This window comes from Rhipicephalus microplus, chromosome 9, assembly GCF_043290135.1.
Source record: "Rhipicephalus microplus isolate Deutch F79 chromosome 9, USDA_Rmic, whole genome shotgun sequence".
Taxonomy (NCBI): Eukaryota; Metazoa; Arthropoda; class Arachnida; order Ixodida; family Ixodidae; genus Rhipicephalus; species Rhipicephalus microplus.
The window spans coordinates 71,282,825-71,300,191 of NC_134708.1; the positions used below are offsets into that span (position 1 = coordinate 71,282,825).

At 47.6% G+C, this 17,367-nt stretch overlaps 1 protein-coding gene across 3 annotated transcripts in view; it reads left to right on the plus strand.

The window, feature by feature from the left end:
* Positions 1-17,367, plus strand: part of LOC119163266 (voltage-dependent calcium channel subunit alpha-2/delta-3) — a 260,632-nt gene that overhangs the window by 144,126 nt on the left and 99,139 nt on the right. For all 3 annotated transcript variants that reach the window (XM_075873794.1, XM_037415226.2, XM_075873795.1), the window contains exons 14-16: positions 1,022-1,105; positions 14,584-14,835; positions 17,279-17,335. In XM_075873794.1, coding sequence (XP_075729909.1) covers positions 1,022-1,105; positions 14,584-14,835; positions 17,279-17,335 — 393 coding nt within the window. The remainder of the gene's footprint in view (positions 1-1,021; positions 1,106-14,583; positions 14,836-17,278; positions 17,336-17,367) is intronic.

Here is a 17,367-nt window from a genome sequence, read left to right on the forward strand (position 1 = left end):
GTCTACTTGGTGAGGTGGGGCTTTGAGAAAGAGTAGACACGTCACACATACAGGGTGGCCCTCATTTACAAGTGTGATTCCAGAATTGGCTAACAGTTTTTTTTTATTTGCTTTCTAAAAAACTAATTGACTTGCAATTATATAATTTGGACCATATCGCCACGGTGGAGACGAGAAGCCGAGAACATATGGTAAATGTTTTATAGAAATCGGCGAATACCGAAAAATCACCGAAGTTAACCTTTAGGACGACTGGAAGAAGAAACCCAGTTTCGTCTTTCAGTCACTGTACTTCATTTTGCTCCGGTAGTCTTCAAACACTTTACGCACTTAACGTGGTTGCGCACTGCCTCCAAGATCGGAGGCATCTCATTTTGTTTTGCATTGCCTCCGTGATCGGACTGCGTTTGACTAAGTTGCGATGTCATCTGATGACTTCATCATGTGACGCTGCGTCACGTAATGTTACAGTGACGTCATGGTGGCGTCATAATGGATTGACGAATTTCAGCAAACTGTTACGCCACCATGCGATGAAGACATCGTAAAATCATTTTTTTTTTCACCATTCGTTCCCGAAACTGCAGGACGCCGACGTTGACAGTCAGTGTCGTGTTGGACAGGCATCCTGAGGTTTCGCCTTACTACATTTTGTATTCCGTTTAAACCGCAAGCAAGGATGTGTAATGCGCTAGCAAAATGTGATGACTGCCCAATACCGCATTTCTTTTGTTACTTTTTGGGCTGTTTTCCCGGATGGATCGCCTCGATACCCGGATCATGTCGTCTGAACTCCCGTATATTCTCGTTGTGCACCACGCGATGTCTCGTGTGTAGCCCCTGAATAACAGCGCTGTCACTAGGTTCAAGGTCACTTAAAGCCCAGCTGAAAAAGCTAAAACCGTTTGATGCGTTACCCAAAAGCATTTTCACAGTTTGTGCCTCAATCACATCTAATGCTATCGAGTTATAGACGCTCAACATAAACGTATTCATCCGAAATTATCGTTTCGTCTTCCAGAAATACGTGCCCGTCATGAGTCGCCCCATAGTGTTGTCCCGAAGACATCCCATCGTCTGGACTCCAGTCTACGGCGACATGACGGTGAGTGCGCATGCGTCGGACGCCTGCTCGAATGCCCGCTGTGCATGTATCGCTATTTAGACGGCCTCCAACATTGCCTCCGCTAATGGAATCTCCTCTGAGTAAAATGACTCCTAAAGAGGGTTCACTTGTTTCTATATCATCATGAGCCTGACTACGCCCCCTGCAGGGCAAAGGCCTCTCCCATGATTCGCCAACCAACCCGGCCTTGAGCTTTGTGCTGCTACGTTTTGCCTCACATATGTTTCTATATACATAGTCGTATACGTGGCTACATAAAATTCACGATAAAGTGTCAAAGGACTGTTATTTTGTTTTGTTTTTTAAAGTGTAGTGGTAATATTACAGGCGATCTTTATGGTCAGGCACAATTTGTTTTCATTCATGCTATTTGGTTCACTTGTTTTTAAATGCTAAGGCTGATTTCTTCAATAAGGGTTATTTGTGGGATGATAGTTGCCGATTATTATGCGTTTTTATCGTCTATATCATACAACTGTCAAAAAAGCGGCTACTAATGAAAACAATAGGATGAAAGGCAGAACGTTTGAACTTTTGTGAAAAAGTGAATGAAAACTTTCGGTTTCAAAATTGTTACGTTCGTGTGCAGTCAATAACTTTTCTTTCTTTCTCTGTCCTTTGCTCTATTAGTGATAATTATTATTTGTAATTATGAAACAGTAGGCCTGAGCCTAAAGGTTTTGCTACCTTCCCCAACAATGCAATTTGCATGACGTATTCACTGGTGCATACGAATTGCCAGTTACAGCTGGCGCCAATATCTTTCTCCACACGAATGAACGCAGTCCGCTTGTTTGCTCGTTGCTCACTATCGAACCCTTCGTTCTCATAAGCATGGGTGTATACCGTTATGGACACTGTCGAATGCCGCCATCTCGACCAGTCCTTATTGGCCCAGGTGGCTGCTACGGCCAGTCTAATTGGTTTAACATGTAGCCAATACAGAACGTGACAACATAACGCGATTCGACCACGTCTATACTTACCCAAAATATTACGGCGGTACATTTTGGCCAGGAAAAGATGGAAAAACACATGACAGCTAGAGAGGGCGCTGTCTCGCTATGTTCTTCCCTACATTTTCATCATTGCATGTAGCGCTGTAATATTTTAAAGTAGGAATGCATCACCAACTATGCCCAACGTGCTTTGTGTAGTTGATAAGTTGGCAAGCTTGCCCAGAGGCTTCTCAATGTTCGCGAAAGCCTGCTCTCCCAGCCTCTGTGCATGCTGCCCGTGCTCAGCAGACACACTGCAGCAATGTTCTGGGCAGGGGTGTTGCACTGATCCCTGTTGTCTCATGTAGGTGCTTTCGGTTTAGTCCAAACTAGACAAACAAAGTGATTTCACTATACGGATAGACGGCATCGTTAGGAAGTAACAGAGCTCGTTTCTGTAGCGTATGTAAAGTGCTGCATCATGAGAGCTTCTTTCTTTAGCATTGAAACGTGGCGCGTCTGTGCCTACGCGATCTAGTGTATGCCAGTCAACAACAATATTTGCATCTTTTTCGTGAATGTTCTGTACAAAATTAAGCGTTCAGACAGTCCCCCGATGAGCCGGACAATGACATATGTCAACACGTTACGTAAGTCACCATGAAATATTACCCCTCACATACCACGTGCTCAAGCCACGACTATATTGAGCTATTATATAGTGATCGCGAACTTGTAATGAAGAGAAATATGTGCACTTTTGCTACGTGACCATGCTTCCGAGAGAATGTTGTGAATACGTGCTAGAATAAGGAAGTTACAGGAGTTAGAACGTCCGCTTCAGCCATGGTTTCGAATACCTGGGCCGCCTCGCCACCTTCCGCCGTACGGAGGGGAAGGCGTAGCCTGTCGTCGTGGCTCCACCCACTTCGGCAACGTGACAAGTTACGTAATCGGTGCGCAGCCAATGACCGAACAAGGCTTCCCACACGTTACGTAATCGGCGCGCAGCCAATGACCGAACAAGTCTTCTCCCACATGAGCGTGTGGCATAGCAGCACAATCAAGCTCCAATCATCAAGTGGACGCTGCATGGATGGGTGTGCGAATTTTCACCGTCATTGTCAGAATTTTGTTTTATATTTTTGCAGTAACACAATGGTTACGCACAAATTAACTCTGTGCACAAATCAACTTAACGTGACTTTTTTTTTATTTTTTACACCTTCCGTCAAGAGTTTAACGCAGTAGACCGAAACTCACCTGGCCTACGGGGCCTCAGTCAGCAACTTTGGTCTCTCTTAAGGACTGTGACAATAAAGAAGGTTGGATGAAAAAGGAACAGAGAGTAGTCACTTAACGTAGGTATTCGAAAGAAAGCATTTCACATACCTCACAAGAGGGTCATTTGGGAAGTGAATTAGCCGCCTGGATTTGAGAAACAGGTCAGTACCGAATTCAAGAGTTACTAATATCGTAACACTATATCTGAAATATGGGACTTTTGTTCCATGGTTATGTTGCAAAACATGCTGGCCACATGGAGCTTCTCAAAAAAAAAAAACAACATTTGAGATTTGACATGTCTTGCAGCTCAGGCAAATAGTCATTAATAAGATAAAAAATATGTAATGGACGAAGAAAGTCATGTGCGCGCCGGGCCACTACCGAACAAGTCTGCGAGCCGCGTGTTTGTACCCCTATATAGTCCAAAGGGCCCGGGAACCACTGCGTTAAACAAACAAGCGGGAAGGATGCAGTACTCTGGAGCTCTTTCTGCAGCGCCTTCTAACGGCAGCCTCAATGTCTCGATTGATTCTTTCGAGACGTGTCCTTTCTCCGAAACGAACCCGTCCGGCCATTTGGTCTCCGTGCTCGTGAAATGGTTTTCCGCAGCGCCGTATTTGAGCCATCGTTGTTTTATTGTTTGATCCCGGCACTGCGACAATTGTATTCTTGCTAAACGGACAGAAACAACCGCAATGTTCCTGATGATGTCCTTGAATAAACAACTAAAAGTGCAGGCGCGATTCCTTTCTCCGCTCCCCCTTTCGCATCCAATATTTTACGATTCCGTCCGCCCCCCAGAGCCCGCCTTATCGCGCTCGGTTTTTTTTTTTCTCCGTCCACCCTACAGCACCCGTTTCTACAAGTTTACAGCCTGTAAACACATAGAAGGATGCTTTTTTGCTGCGCCCTGAATATAAAAACAGCGATGATTTCAAGAAACTGGCACTTTTCTCTCTGCCATGCACACGCACGCACGAACTATCTCATACATACATACATACATACATACATACATACATACATACATACATACATACATACATACATACATACATACATACATACATGCATACATACATACATACATACATACATACATACATACATACATACATACATACATACATACATACATACATACATACATACATACATACATACATACATACATACATACATACATACATACATACATACATACGTGCATACATGCCTGCATACGTGCATACGTGCATACATGCATGCATACGTGCATACGTGCGTGCATACGTGCATGCATACGTGCATACATACATACGTGCATGCATACGTGCATACATACATACGTGCATACATACATACATACATACATACATACATACATACATACATACATACATACATACATACATACATACATACATACATACATACATACATACATACATACATACATACATACATACATACATACATACATACATACGTGCATACATGCCTGCATACGTGCATACGTGCATACGTGCATGCATACGTGCATACATACATACATACATACATACATACATACATACATACATACATACATACATACATACATACATACATACATACATACATACATACATACATACATACATACATACATACATACATACATACATACATACATACATACATACATACATACATACATACTGCCACGTTCCATTTCCCAAGTTTTTGTTATCGTTTCAAAACACCACATGATTCTCAGCGCAAACCGCGCCTGCAGTTTTCTAGAAGGTTCCGGACTGTAGTAGATCATTTCGATAAGATCACGCCCACTGTGCGAACGGTACAGATTGTTCTGGAAGCTACGCCACCACCAGCGATAACGCTAGAACATTCGACGGCAAGAGTATAAATGCCGACGCGCTTCGCCACTTGTCAGTAGTTGTTGATCGAAGGCCGACGCTCCGTTCGCCGCTATCAGTCCGAGACTGTTATCTGTGCGAGACTGCTGCTGTAATTGGACTTTCCGTTTACCGGGCACAGGCTTGCCCAAATAAACAGTTAAATCCCAACACGAAGTCTCCTGTCTTCGGCCACGTCACGACCCCGTGACATCTGGTGGAGGTGCTGCTTCGTTCATGTACCGCACGCCCCCGTCAAGCCGTGAACCCAGCCCACGTCGCGGAGAAGACACCGACGCCAACCAGGAGCAGCGAACAAGCCGCCGACAGCAAGGGCTACCACCGGAGTACGGGATTCTAGAAGACAAGGCGCGGAAGACCAAGGCCATGACCGCGACTGCAGCGACAATGACAACCGCCGCATCCCTGCCCACGATGGTCATGCATCAACCCAGGGAACCACCAATTTTCCATGGGTCATCGTTCGAAGACCCGGAGTCCTGGCTAGAAACATACGACCGTGTGGCCGCCCTCAACCACTGGGACAACGAAGAAAAGCTCCGGCGTGTGTACTTCTACCTGGAAGACACCGCAAGGACCTGGCTAGAGAATCGTGAGTCCACGCTCCGAACGTGGGATGTCTTCTGCGGCGCATTTCTGCAAACGTTCGCGAGCGTCGCTCGCAAAGAAAGGGCCGCTGCTCAACTAGAGACCCGGGTTCAGCTACCGAATGAGAAGGTTGGAATTTTCACAGAGGAGATGACCCGCCTATTTCGTCACGCTGACCCAGACATGCCTGAGGAGAAGAAAGTTCGTTTCCTCATGCGAGGAGTCAAGCAGGAGCTCTTCGCGGGACTAATGAGGAATCCACCGAACACTGTCCAAGAATTTGTATCCGAGGCGACCACCATCGAAAAAACCCTTGACATGCGCACCAGACAGTATAATCGTCGCCTGACTCCAGAATGCGCTGCTGCTCAAACCAGTGACTCCGAAAACCTGCGTGAAACGATCCGAGCGATCGTGCGGGAAGAGCTACGCAAACTGTTGCCTTCGGCGCAACCTCAAGTGGATTCGATCGCCGACATTGTGCGAGAAGAAGTTCGGCAATCACTTCGAATTCCCCATACACCGCTGCCCGAGCCAGAAAACATGAGCTACGCCGCTGCAGTGCGCCACAACGCTCCTCCCCGTCCACGCCAAAACGCCGCCCCGTCGCACTTCCGTCGCCAGACACCACCGCCGCCACCACCCCCACCGACGACCTACCGTTCACCAGCGGGCCAGCGCAGTGCGCCGAGGAAAACCGACGTTTGGCGCACCCCTGACCACCGCCCACTGTGCTACCACTGCGGCGAGGCCGGGCACACTTACCGCCGTCGCCAGTACCGACAGATGGGACTGCGTGGCTTCGCCGTCGATGCACCACGTCCGCAGCCAGGAGAACGGCCACGTGACATCGCCGACTACCTGACAGGAACTCGGTGGACACCACGAAGCCCTTCGCGTTCGCCGTCGCCCAGCCGCCGCACGTCACCGCACCACCGACAGTACTCTGGCCCAACGCGGGGCCGGTCTCCTAGCCCGTATCCGGGAAACTAAGGGCAGCAACCGGTGGAGGTGCGGTTGCTGTGCGACGAACTACCGAAGATCCTCCGACGACGACGACGCCGCGATGGAGCTTTCTCAACACAACGCCAACCAGGCAAAGCCCTGACGACGAAAGCTCACTTACCGAAGGTGGCCTGACGACGCAACATGGAAGCAGCGGACCTAGCCGACGCAGCCGTGACCCGACGCCACGCCCTAACTGTAATGCGAGACGGCGAACTAGCGACCTCGACGTTCTTATCGACGGCCACAGTGTGACCGCTCTCGTCGATACTGGAGCCGACTATTCTGTCATCAGTGGGTCGTTCGCCGCGAAGTTAAAGAAAGTTAGGACAGCTTGGAAAGGCCCTGAAATCCGCACTGCCGGAGGTCATCTCGTAACGCCTGCAGGAATCTGCACAGCGAGAGTCACCATTAACGGCCGTATTTATCCTACAGACCTCATAGTCCTACAGCGTTGCTCGAGAGATGTCATCCTTGGCATGGACTTCTTATGCCTCCATGGCGCTGTCATCAACTTAAAAACAAAGTCGATAACGTTATCCACAGAAGAAGCACTACCGCCGCGCACGCCGTCTGGACACCATGCCTTGAATGTGCTGGAAGGACAAGTCACCATTCCGCCTCGCTCAAGCGTCATTATTTCAGTCGGCGCTCCTGAATCACCTAATTTCAAAGGCGTCGTTGAAGGCAGTCAGAATCTGTTGGTGACCCGAAATATTTGCGTCGCAAGAGGAATTGCAGAGCTGCGGGGAGGCAAAGCAACGGTTATGCTCACGAATTTCAGCAATGAGTACAAACATGTGAACAAAGGAACAACGGTCGCGTACATCGAAGAAATTGCCGAAGCCACCAGTGCTTTTGCCCTCGCCGATTCTGCGGAACCTGCTCAGAGGAACCAAACACCTCCCATAGCTTTCGACGTCAATCCCAGACTTCCGAACAATAAGCAAGAACAGCTCAAGGCCCTGCTCCAGCAATACGAAGATTGCTTTTCGTCGTCATCGAAAATTCGGCAGACCCCAATCACGAAACATCGCATCATAACTGAAGAAAATGCCAGACCACTCCGTCAGAGTCCGTACAGGGTTTCGACGCGAGAACGTGAGGCCATGAAGAGACAAGTTGATGAAATGCTGCGGGATGACATTATCCAGCCGTCCAAGAGCCCATGGGCATCCCCCGTGGTGTTAGTGAAGAAAAAGGATGGGACCCTACGTTTCTGCGTCGATTATTGCCGCCTGAACAAAATTACAAGAAAGGACGTGTATCCTCTCCCACGAATAGACGACGCACTTGATCGGCTCCATAACGCCAAGTACTTTTCGTCAATGGACCTCAAGACTGGCTATTGGCAAATCGAAGTCGACGAAAGAGACCGAGAGAAGACGGCGTTTATAACACCGGACGGCCTCTTCGAGTTTAAGGTGATAGCCTTCGGCCTTTGCTCAGCGCCTGCAACTTTTCAACGCGTTATGGATACAGTACTGGCAGGATTGAAGTGGCAGACTTGCCTTGTGTACTTGGACGACGTCGTCGTGTTTTCCTCGAGTTTCGACGAGCATCTTCGGCGCCTTGAAGCTGTACTTCAAGCCATAAAGACTTCCGGACTCACATTGAAGCCAGAAAAGTGCAGATTTGCGTATGAGGAGCTCTTGTTTCTGGGGCACGTTATCAGCAAGTCTGGAGTTCGTCCCGATCCACGGAAAACAGACGCCATCGCCGACTTCCCGCCGCCCACTGACAAGAAAGCCGTACGCCGATTTCTGGGCCTGTGCGCCTATTATAGGCGGTTCGTGAAAAACTTCGCCCGCATCGCCGATCCTCTCACTAACCTTACCAAGGCCGACGTGGAGTTCAAGTGGGAAACGCCACAGGAACACGCTTTCCAGGAGCTTAAACATCGCCTCCAGACGCCTCCGTTACTTGCCCATTTCGACGAATTCGCCGAGACAGAAATACATACTGACGCAAGCAGCGTAGGTCTTGGCGCCGTTCTTGTGCAGAGGGCTGACGGACTTGAAAGGGTTATTAGTTACGCCAGCCGATCGCTATCCAAAGCAGAAGCAAATTATTCCACAACAGAAAAGGAGTGCCTCGCCATCATCTGGGCTACGTCGAAATTTCGCCCCTACCTCTACGGCAGGCCCTTCAAAGTTGTGAGCGACCACCACGCCTTGTGTTGGCTAGCCACCTTGAAGGACCCTTCAGGTCGCCTCGCACGATGGAGCCTGAGACTTCAAGAATATGACATTACTGTCATTTACAAGTCCGGCAAAAAACACTCCGACGCCGACTGTCTCTCTCGTGCGCCTGTCGACCAACCGCTACCCGACGACCCGGATGACGACTACTTCTTGGGAACGATCACTACCGACGACTTCGCTGAACGACAGCGGGCCGACCCGGAACTTAAGGCCCTAATAGAATACCTCGAAGGCAGGACCGCCGAAGTCCCGAAGGTATTAAAGCGCGCACTTGCGTCGTTTTTTCTACGAAACGGTTTTCTACAAAAGAAAAACTTTTCACCGCTTCGGGCTAAGTACCTCCTTGTGGTGCCTTCAGCTCTGCGACCAGAACTCCTGCAGGCCCTGCACGACGACCCGACGGCAGGGCACCTCGGTGTTTCTCGCACGCTCACGAGGATACAAGAAAGGTACTACTGGCCACGTCTTACTACCGACGTCACTCGTTATGTGAGGACATGCCGGGACTGTCAGCGACGCAAGACACCGCCGACAAGGCCAGCTGGACTTCTGCAGCCAATTGATCCACCTTGCCGACCTTTCCAGCAGATTGGTATGGACCTACTGGGGCCGTTCCCGACGTCGGCTTTCGAAAACAAGTGGATCGTGGTAGCTACCGACTACCTCACCCGCTACGCCGAGACAAAAGCCCTGCCAAAAGGCAGTGCATCCGAGGTAGCTAAGTTCTTCGTCGAAAATATCGTCCTACGTCACGGCGCCCCGGAGGTCCTCATCACCGACAGAGGAACCGCATTCACTGCCGACTTAACTCAAGCGATCTTGGCATACAGCCAAACAAACCACCGCCGGACGACAGCGTACCACCCACAGACCAACGGCCTCACCGAGCGGCTTAACAAGACGATCGCCGACATGCTGTCAATGTACGTCGATGTCGAACACAAGACGTGGGACGCCATTCTTCCGTATGTGACCTTCGCATACAACACGGCGGTGCAGGAGACGACGCAGATATCTCCATACAAATTGGTCTACGGAAGGAGCCCGACAACGACGCTCGATGCCATGTTACCCAACGTCACCGACGAAGAAAACCTCGATGTGAGCGAGTACCTTCATCGCGCCGAAGAAGCCCGACAACTTGCGCGGCTCCGTATCAAGAATCAACAGACGACCGACAGCCACCGTTACAACCTTCGACGACGCTTCGTGGAATACCAGCCCGGTGAACGTGTTTGGGTGTGGACGCTGATACGCCGACGTGGACTAAGTGAAAAGCTTCTGCGACGGTACTTCGGACCATACAGGGTGGTTCGACGTCTCGGCCCACTTGATTAGGAGGTTGTCCCCGACGGCATCACGAACTCTCAACGACGCCGATCGCGACCTGAAGTCGTACATGTCGCGCGCCTCAAGCCGTTTCATGCGCGTTAACAAACTGAACCAGTGTTTTTTTGTATTATTGTTGTATCGGAATTTATTCATTGTACTTTCTTGCATTATTATTGTACTTTCATCTTTAGTTAAAGCATCGGGACGATGCCTTTTTTTCAGAGGGGGGCAATGCCACGTTCCATTTCCCAAGTTTTTGTTATCGTTTCAAAACACCACATGATTCTCAGCGCAAACCGCGCCTGCAGTTTTCTAGAAGGTTCCGGACTGTAGTAGATCATTTCGATAAGATCACGCCCACTGTGCGAACGGTACAGATTGTTCTGGAAGCTACGCCACCACCAGCGATAACGCTAGAACATTCGACGGCAAGAGTATAAATGCCGACGCGCTTCGCCACTTGTCAGTAGTTGTTGATCGAAGGCCGACGCTCCGTTCGCCGCTATCAGTCCGAGACTGTTATCTGTGCGGGACTGCTGCTGTAATTGGACTTTCCGTTTACCGGGCACAGGCTCGCCCAAATAAACAGTTAAATCCCAACACGAAGCCTCCTGTCTTCGGCCACGTCACGACCCCGTGACAATACATACATACATACATACATACATACATACATACATACATACATACATACATACATACATACATACATACATACATACATACATACATACATACATACATACGTACATACATACATACATACATACATACATACATACATACGTACGTACGTGCATACATGCATGCATACGTGCATACGTGCATGCATGCATGCATACATACATACATACATACATACATACATACATACATACATACATACATACATACATACATACATACATACATACATACATACATACATACATACATACATACTCTCTCACACACGTATACACGCACTCTGACATACACGCACATGCATACACACTCGTACGTACCCGCCGATGATCACACTAACCATACACATTTCTTCCTTTCAAGGACACCACGTTTGGTCCTGACCACGTGACCATGTACACCAGCGTCAAAAACGCAAATTGTTTACGACACTGGCTCCTTTCTGGAACACACACAAACACTCATTTCGTGTCTTTCGTTTACAGCGTTCATTCTTCCTCCACGACTCTCTCATTTTCTCTCTCACATTTTTGTTTCCTCGACACATTTTTTTTTCGCGTTGTTTCTCTCCCCGTTTTGATTCGTTCGTTGCGTGGCTAGCTGGCCTCCACCAGCGCCGCAGACCCCATTGTCCGCGCGAGCGGCGAGATTGAGGACACGGTTGCCAGAGGGAGGGAATCGGGAAGTGTGCGGAAACGTTCACCCAGGCGGCCGCCGCAGAATGGGGATCTTTCCTTCCATTCCGGGCGTTTTGCGTCTCTCTCCCTCTCTGTCCCGTTTGTTCCCTTTGTGTGCTCCGGGCGTCGAAAAGGAGGCGTTGTCGAAACGCGCCGGCAAATCTGCCGCCTCCGCTGCAGCCGGCCCGTCTCGGTCGTCATTGCTACCCCGAGTTTCGCTTCTGAGTTGAACTCCACGGGTTTCATTTCTTCGTCTAAGTTTTATTTCTCTTTGAACATCCTTGATTGGTTCATCACGCCTTTTTGTTCTGTTTTGTTTTCTCTCTTTATTTTGCTTTATTTCTGTAATTCCTTCCTTGTATAGCTTTTATCGTGCTCCATATTTCCCAGGTGATTCTCTATTTCTTACCTTCCTTTACACTTACGCCCCCTCCCCTTTCAATTTTTTTCTTCGTTTGCTCGTTTAATTCATTTCTTTTTCATAACCTTATTCTTACGACATTATTTTGTTATTGTTTCCCATTATTTTGTTATTGTTTCCCTTTCAGTGCAAATTTTCTTGTCTTTTCATTTCCCGGCTCTGTGTTGTTCCCTTCAGCTTTCTTGTTCATTTATAAGAATGCAAGAATGAAGTACTTCATCCCTTTATTTCCTTCTTATTTTCCGCATTCCCCATGTCTCATCTAACTTTCCTTGTATTCTAATTGTTTTATTTCCTTTTCTTACTTCTCCCTTTCAATTTACGTTTGCCTCTTTCTTTCTATTCGTACATTGTTTCATCTCCCTTTCCGGTGGCGTTGTTTCATTTGCTTCCTCAGAATTGTTTCCTTCATTTCCTTATCTCCTTTGACACAGTTTCTTTCTCATTTTTAAAGAATTCTCTATTTTATTCTTTATTTGCCTAATCTTGTTTCTTTCTTGCACTGATTACCTGCTTCATTAGTGCTTCGATCGAAACTTTCTTCTAGACGACTTCCAGATTGTGAAAATGAGAAACGTCTTCCGACATGAATCTTCGAGATGCGTTTCCCAACCGGATTGACTCCCGCATGTCACGGGATTCAATCCCGGCTGCGGCGGCTACATTTTCGATGGAAGCGGAAATGCTGTACGCCCGTGCGCTAAGATCTGCATGCACGTTAGAGAACCCCAGGTGGTCAAAATTTCCGGAGCCCTTCACTACGACGTTTCTCACAATCATATGGTGGTTTTGGGACGTCAAACACCACTTATCAATCAATCATCAATCAACCGGATTGAATGCTCCGTGTTTTCGATTTCTTCGAAACTGATATTTTTTTTTTCAATTGAGAAGATACAGTGCTGAATGTGGATAATCATTTTTTTTTGCGCTAGCACAGATATGACTTTCAGGTGTACATTCAAGCTTTACGAATTTGCCTGTCCGTTGATAATATTTTATGATAATGTTATTGTTTATATTCTAATTTTTTTTGCTAATGCCGCATATAATTGTCCGCAACCGTGGTGTGTGAATTCTTCAGAATGCCTCTGACACAATGTAAGCCACGTTTATTACGACTGCGACAAAACAACACATCACATCGTAGTGTTGAGGAAACGCAGTGCGATGGCGTAAACGCACGGGTAAACGCGGCTCTGAATAACGCGCGTGAGTCTTTAAGCTAGTATCTGTCATCCGTGAGGGCAGAAGCACGTGCTAGGAGCGTGATACAGCAGCATTTGATTTGCTGTGTTCTCGTAACGTACGCCAATAGCGTTCCGATATGCACTGTTTACACTCGGCGATCGTGCGGATTGTTCGCACGCCGTACTTATGTGTAGGCTTCGCACGAAGCATTTTCATGTAGCGTGCGCACGCACAACTTTCCTGTATAGCGTTCGTGTGGCGTTTACACGTAACGTTCACACGTAATGTTCACATCCGGTCTCGCGGAGTGCTCACACGTAGTTCTTAAGTGTAACATGCTTAACATGCCACGTTTACACGCAGCATCCTCGCGCACAGCTTGCCTCACGTGGCGTTCACACGTAACGTTCACACGAAATTTGGCGTAGAAGAAAGGAGGCTTGCGAAGAGAGGAAGACAACTTTGAAGGAAGTAGCCTTCGCTCTTCTACGCCACATGTCAAACCAACTAGCCCAACGATCCACTATTGTGATTCATACGAAACATTTACGTCAAGCGTTTCGATGTAGCGTTTACATGCAGGGTTAACATGCTGCGTTCACACGTGGCGTTCACATGTAATTAGTACTTGTATGCTTCGCATGGCACTTGACGTTCACACAGGAAACCGTTACACCCAGAGTCCCCATGCAGTGCTCGTATCCGGGTTTCACATGCAGCGTCTACACGTAGCGCTCACAAGCACCACCGGCATGCACGTTTAACATAGCGTATAAACTTCACGTTCACACGTAAAATTTACGTGAAGAATGCCTACGCAGCGTTTACATGCAGCGTATACACGAAGCGTTCGCTTGCATGATTTAGACAGAGCGTTTACCTGCTCCACTTACAATCGTTAAGTGCTTGCTGGGGCCAATCTACCTTGTCCTATTCAATATTATTGGCTGGCCTGCTGAAAGTGTGTTACTGCTGTTCACAATGCACGCGACATATCAAGAACACGCTGCTATGCACTGTCGTTGCACTCGTGCATGATATTGAAATTGTGTTCGTTCTGGTTTTGATTGCTCTTGCCGTTATTCAAAGTCCTCGATGCCCTCATCCTTTCAACCACGACTAACTGCCCCTAACAAACATGCCTGCCTCTCTCGTTCTTCCACTTCCTTTCCCGACCTCCTCATCCTTGTCCCTTATGTTCCGCGGCCGCGGCTGCCATCTTGGCGGCGCAGGAGCCCAAGCTGACCGACTGGCTCTGGGAGGAGCGCGAGAAGGCGCAGGTTCGCAAGCTGATCCTGCAGCAGCGCCTGTTTCGCAAGAAGGACCCCGAGCCCTCGTACTACAGCGACGGGGAGACGCTGGTCGCGAGCGACGACTCCTCGGCCGAATACTTGGCCGCCGACCAGGCAGACGCGCCGGCGCTGAGGCGCCGCGCCCGCTCCTCCACACAGGCCGAGGCACTGCGGAGGCCGCCAAAGAAAAAAGTGCGTCCTCCGTGCTGTAGCACCTATTGACCCCAATCGATTTTCCAAGAAGAATACGAAAATTCTACATGTTCTCTTGTCTAATGAGTCGCAATCGTATCACATTCAAACGTGTTATTGACGAACAGAGACAAGGGCAGGATAGGGAAGGACAAACAACGCCGGTGTTGTATATCCACGTTCCTTTAATGCTTCGTTAGCCGGTACTACTCTCCGAAATGCTCCCCGTAGAACTACTAGCCCAGCTGTCAACAATGTACAACCGCATTACTGGTATGTTGTGTTCATGATGTAAAACGTAGTGGAAGGTAACTGTTCCGTGCATTCGATGTAGAAATGATAAAGTTAAAGACGGTGTAGGTGGACGACAACTTAACTTACCACGGCTAGATTCGAAGCACGTGCCATCAAAATGTTTTTCACATTGCTCGTATGGCATCAAGCTTATAGGTCTGAAATCAGTTCTTGCTTAAGGTGGAGGAGGTGAGCTCTACGTTTCTAGAAACACAATCCTAGAAAATATGAAATGTCATAGCCTTTGAAACGTTTTGGCTGTGGCACCTAAAGTTCATCGTAGGAATAATTCCTTTGGTCAATCACTTTATTAACATTACGACTGAAAGTCTGTTTAATATGAAAACGCAGTACTACTGTTAGATTGTGTTTTTGTTTTTTTCTTTGTCCGTGTTTACTCGACACATTGAACCCTTTCGTGATGAACGTCCTAGACATGGTTATAATCCCACTTATAGGTAACGCACTGCCGTTACAGTTGTTCGCTGAAAAATTTTCCTTAATGAAGGTCAGTTGCTTAGTGGCAGACGTACATTCAACGTGAGCCACTGTGATTAGCAGCATTCGTGCCACCGCTGCTCATGAGACATTTGAGAAGCGTACTTATGTCGTTAGGATAAGTATCAATGCTCACAAACGGTAGTGCCTTTGTTCTTGCTGCTGCATATGTACTTTCCCCATTTCACGACATCTTTTCTTTAGCTAATGTTTGAGAGTGTTAGACACTCGGGGAGAGCCGACTGATCGCTTCTTCACGAAGAATCGAAGCTCCAGGCAAAATATAAGTGTTTACACGACGTTTTTCCCAATGCATGTCGGTCTCACATTGTCGGTATTGGCCGCGAGGGCCTCCACTAGAGAGGCCAGCGCTGCGATAGTTTTGACGTCACAGATAGAATGCGTAGTTCTGGAATACAGCAGCTTTGCTTTTGCGACATCACTTGCATCGTCTCCCATGGCTGCGCCGGTTCTTAGTCGCGATTTTACGGTGCATATTAGACGAGAGAGTGCCACCGGGGGCATTGATTCGTAGTTTGCTTGCCCGCATTATTAGGTCTTACCGCTTCTTTGAGCACTGGGCTTCAAAACAAAGAAAAGCACGCATGGTGTCCACAGCAAAAGCGCAGAAGATGTGGTGTTCTAGCAAAGCCAACCCGGCATCCTATGAGTGACGTCATCACGTAGGTGGCGCCACGATATGTCCTCGAGGCCAATAGTCGCTTGCTAGTTACGAATAGTCCAGTCACCGTAACCAATAGTACCGTTACCGTTTCTGTTCAACGGAGCCACAAACCCTCCACTGTGCAGCATCCCTCATAACTATATCATGGTTTTGGGACGTAATACCTCAGATAATATTTTTTTATCACAAGTCACATGTTGACGTGAAATCACTTGCTGAACAAATAAGTGTTATCAAGCAACGGTAACGGTATTAAAATAGATGTGCCTTGCGTACACATTAACACATTTCGGTGACCAAAGGTGGCTCCTAGCATTACCTCATGCCCGAGGGACATAAAGAAAGCGTGTTTCTATCTTAACCTTGCATATGGAAGCATGGGAAGCATCTGGATGATATTTCGTATGGTATGTTTGTACTACTATTCGTTCTCCCTCCTGCTAAAGCTTCTGTAAAGATGCGAAAGGCTCTAGATGTCTTTTCACATTGTATTTTTTTTTCATGATGAGACGTTTCTCAATATAAGTTGTATAACTCTTTTCACGACAACTTCCAGCTATTTCTAAGAAGCAACAGTGTTCTTGTTTTCTTCTTTCACGGTTTAACGAAGGTTTGCTATATCGCAGTGGAAAGACCGTGTCGTCTCCTAGTTATGAAATACCAGCAAGTTACGTCGCAAATGCTTTCTCATTGGTGTAGGGAATCTTTGAATAATTGTACATTTCCACCTATTTATTTTTTGTTTTAATCATCAGCCGCACATAAAACACATTATAATATTGCCAGAGTTTCTTGTTGTTTTTTTCGTGTATCTTCCATTTATTTTCTCTGCAAGGGAATGGCGTCCCGTATCGCTAAATTTGCACCCGAGAACTTGTGACCTAACGTGAACTGTGGCAATAACCAAAGTATCTTGTTTGCTTTATTCTAAACCTCACCTTCTGTCACTTTCCTACTTATGTGCAGTATCCGCCACTCTACACTACAGTGGCGGCCCCTGTGTACAACACCAGCAACGACACTGTGAGTATGGCGACGTGACTTTGCAGTCAACA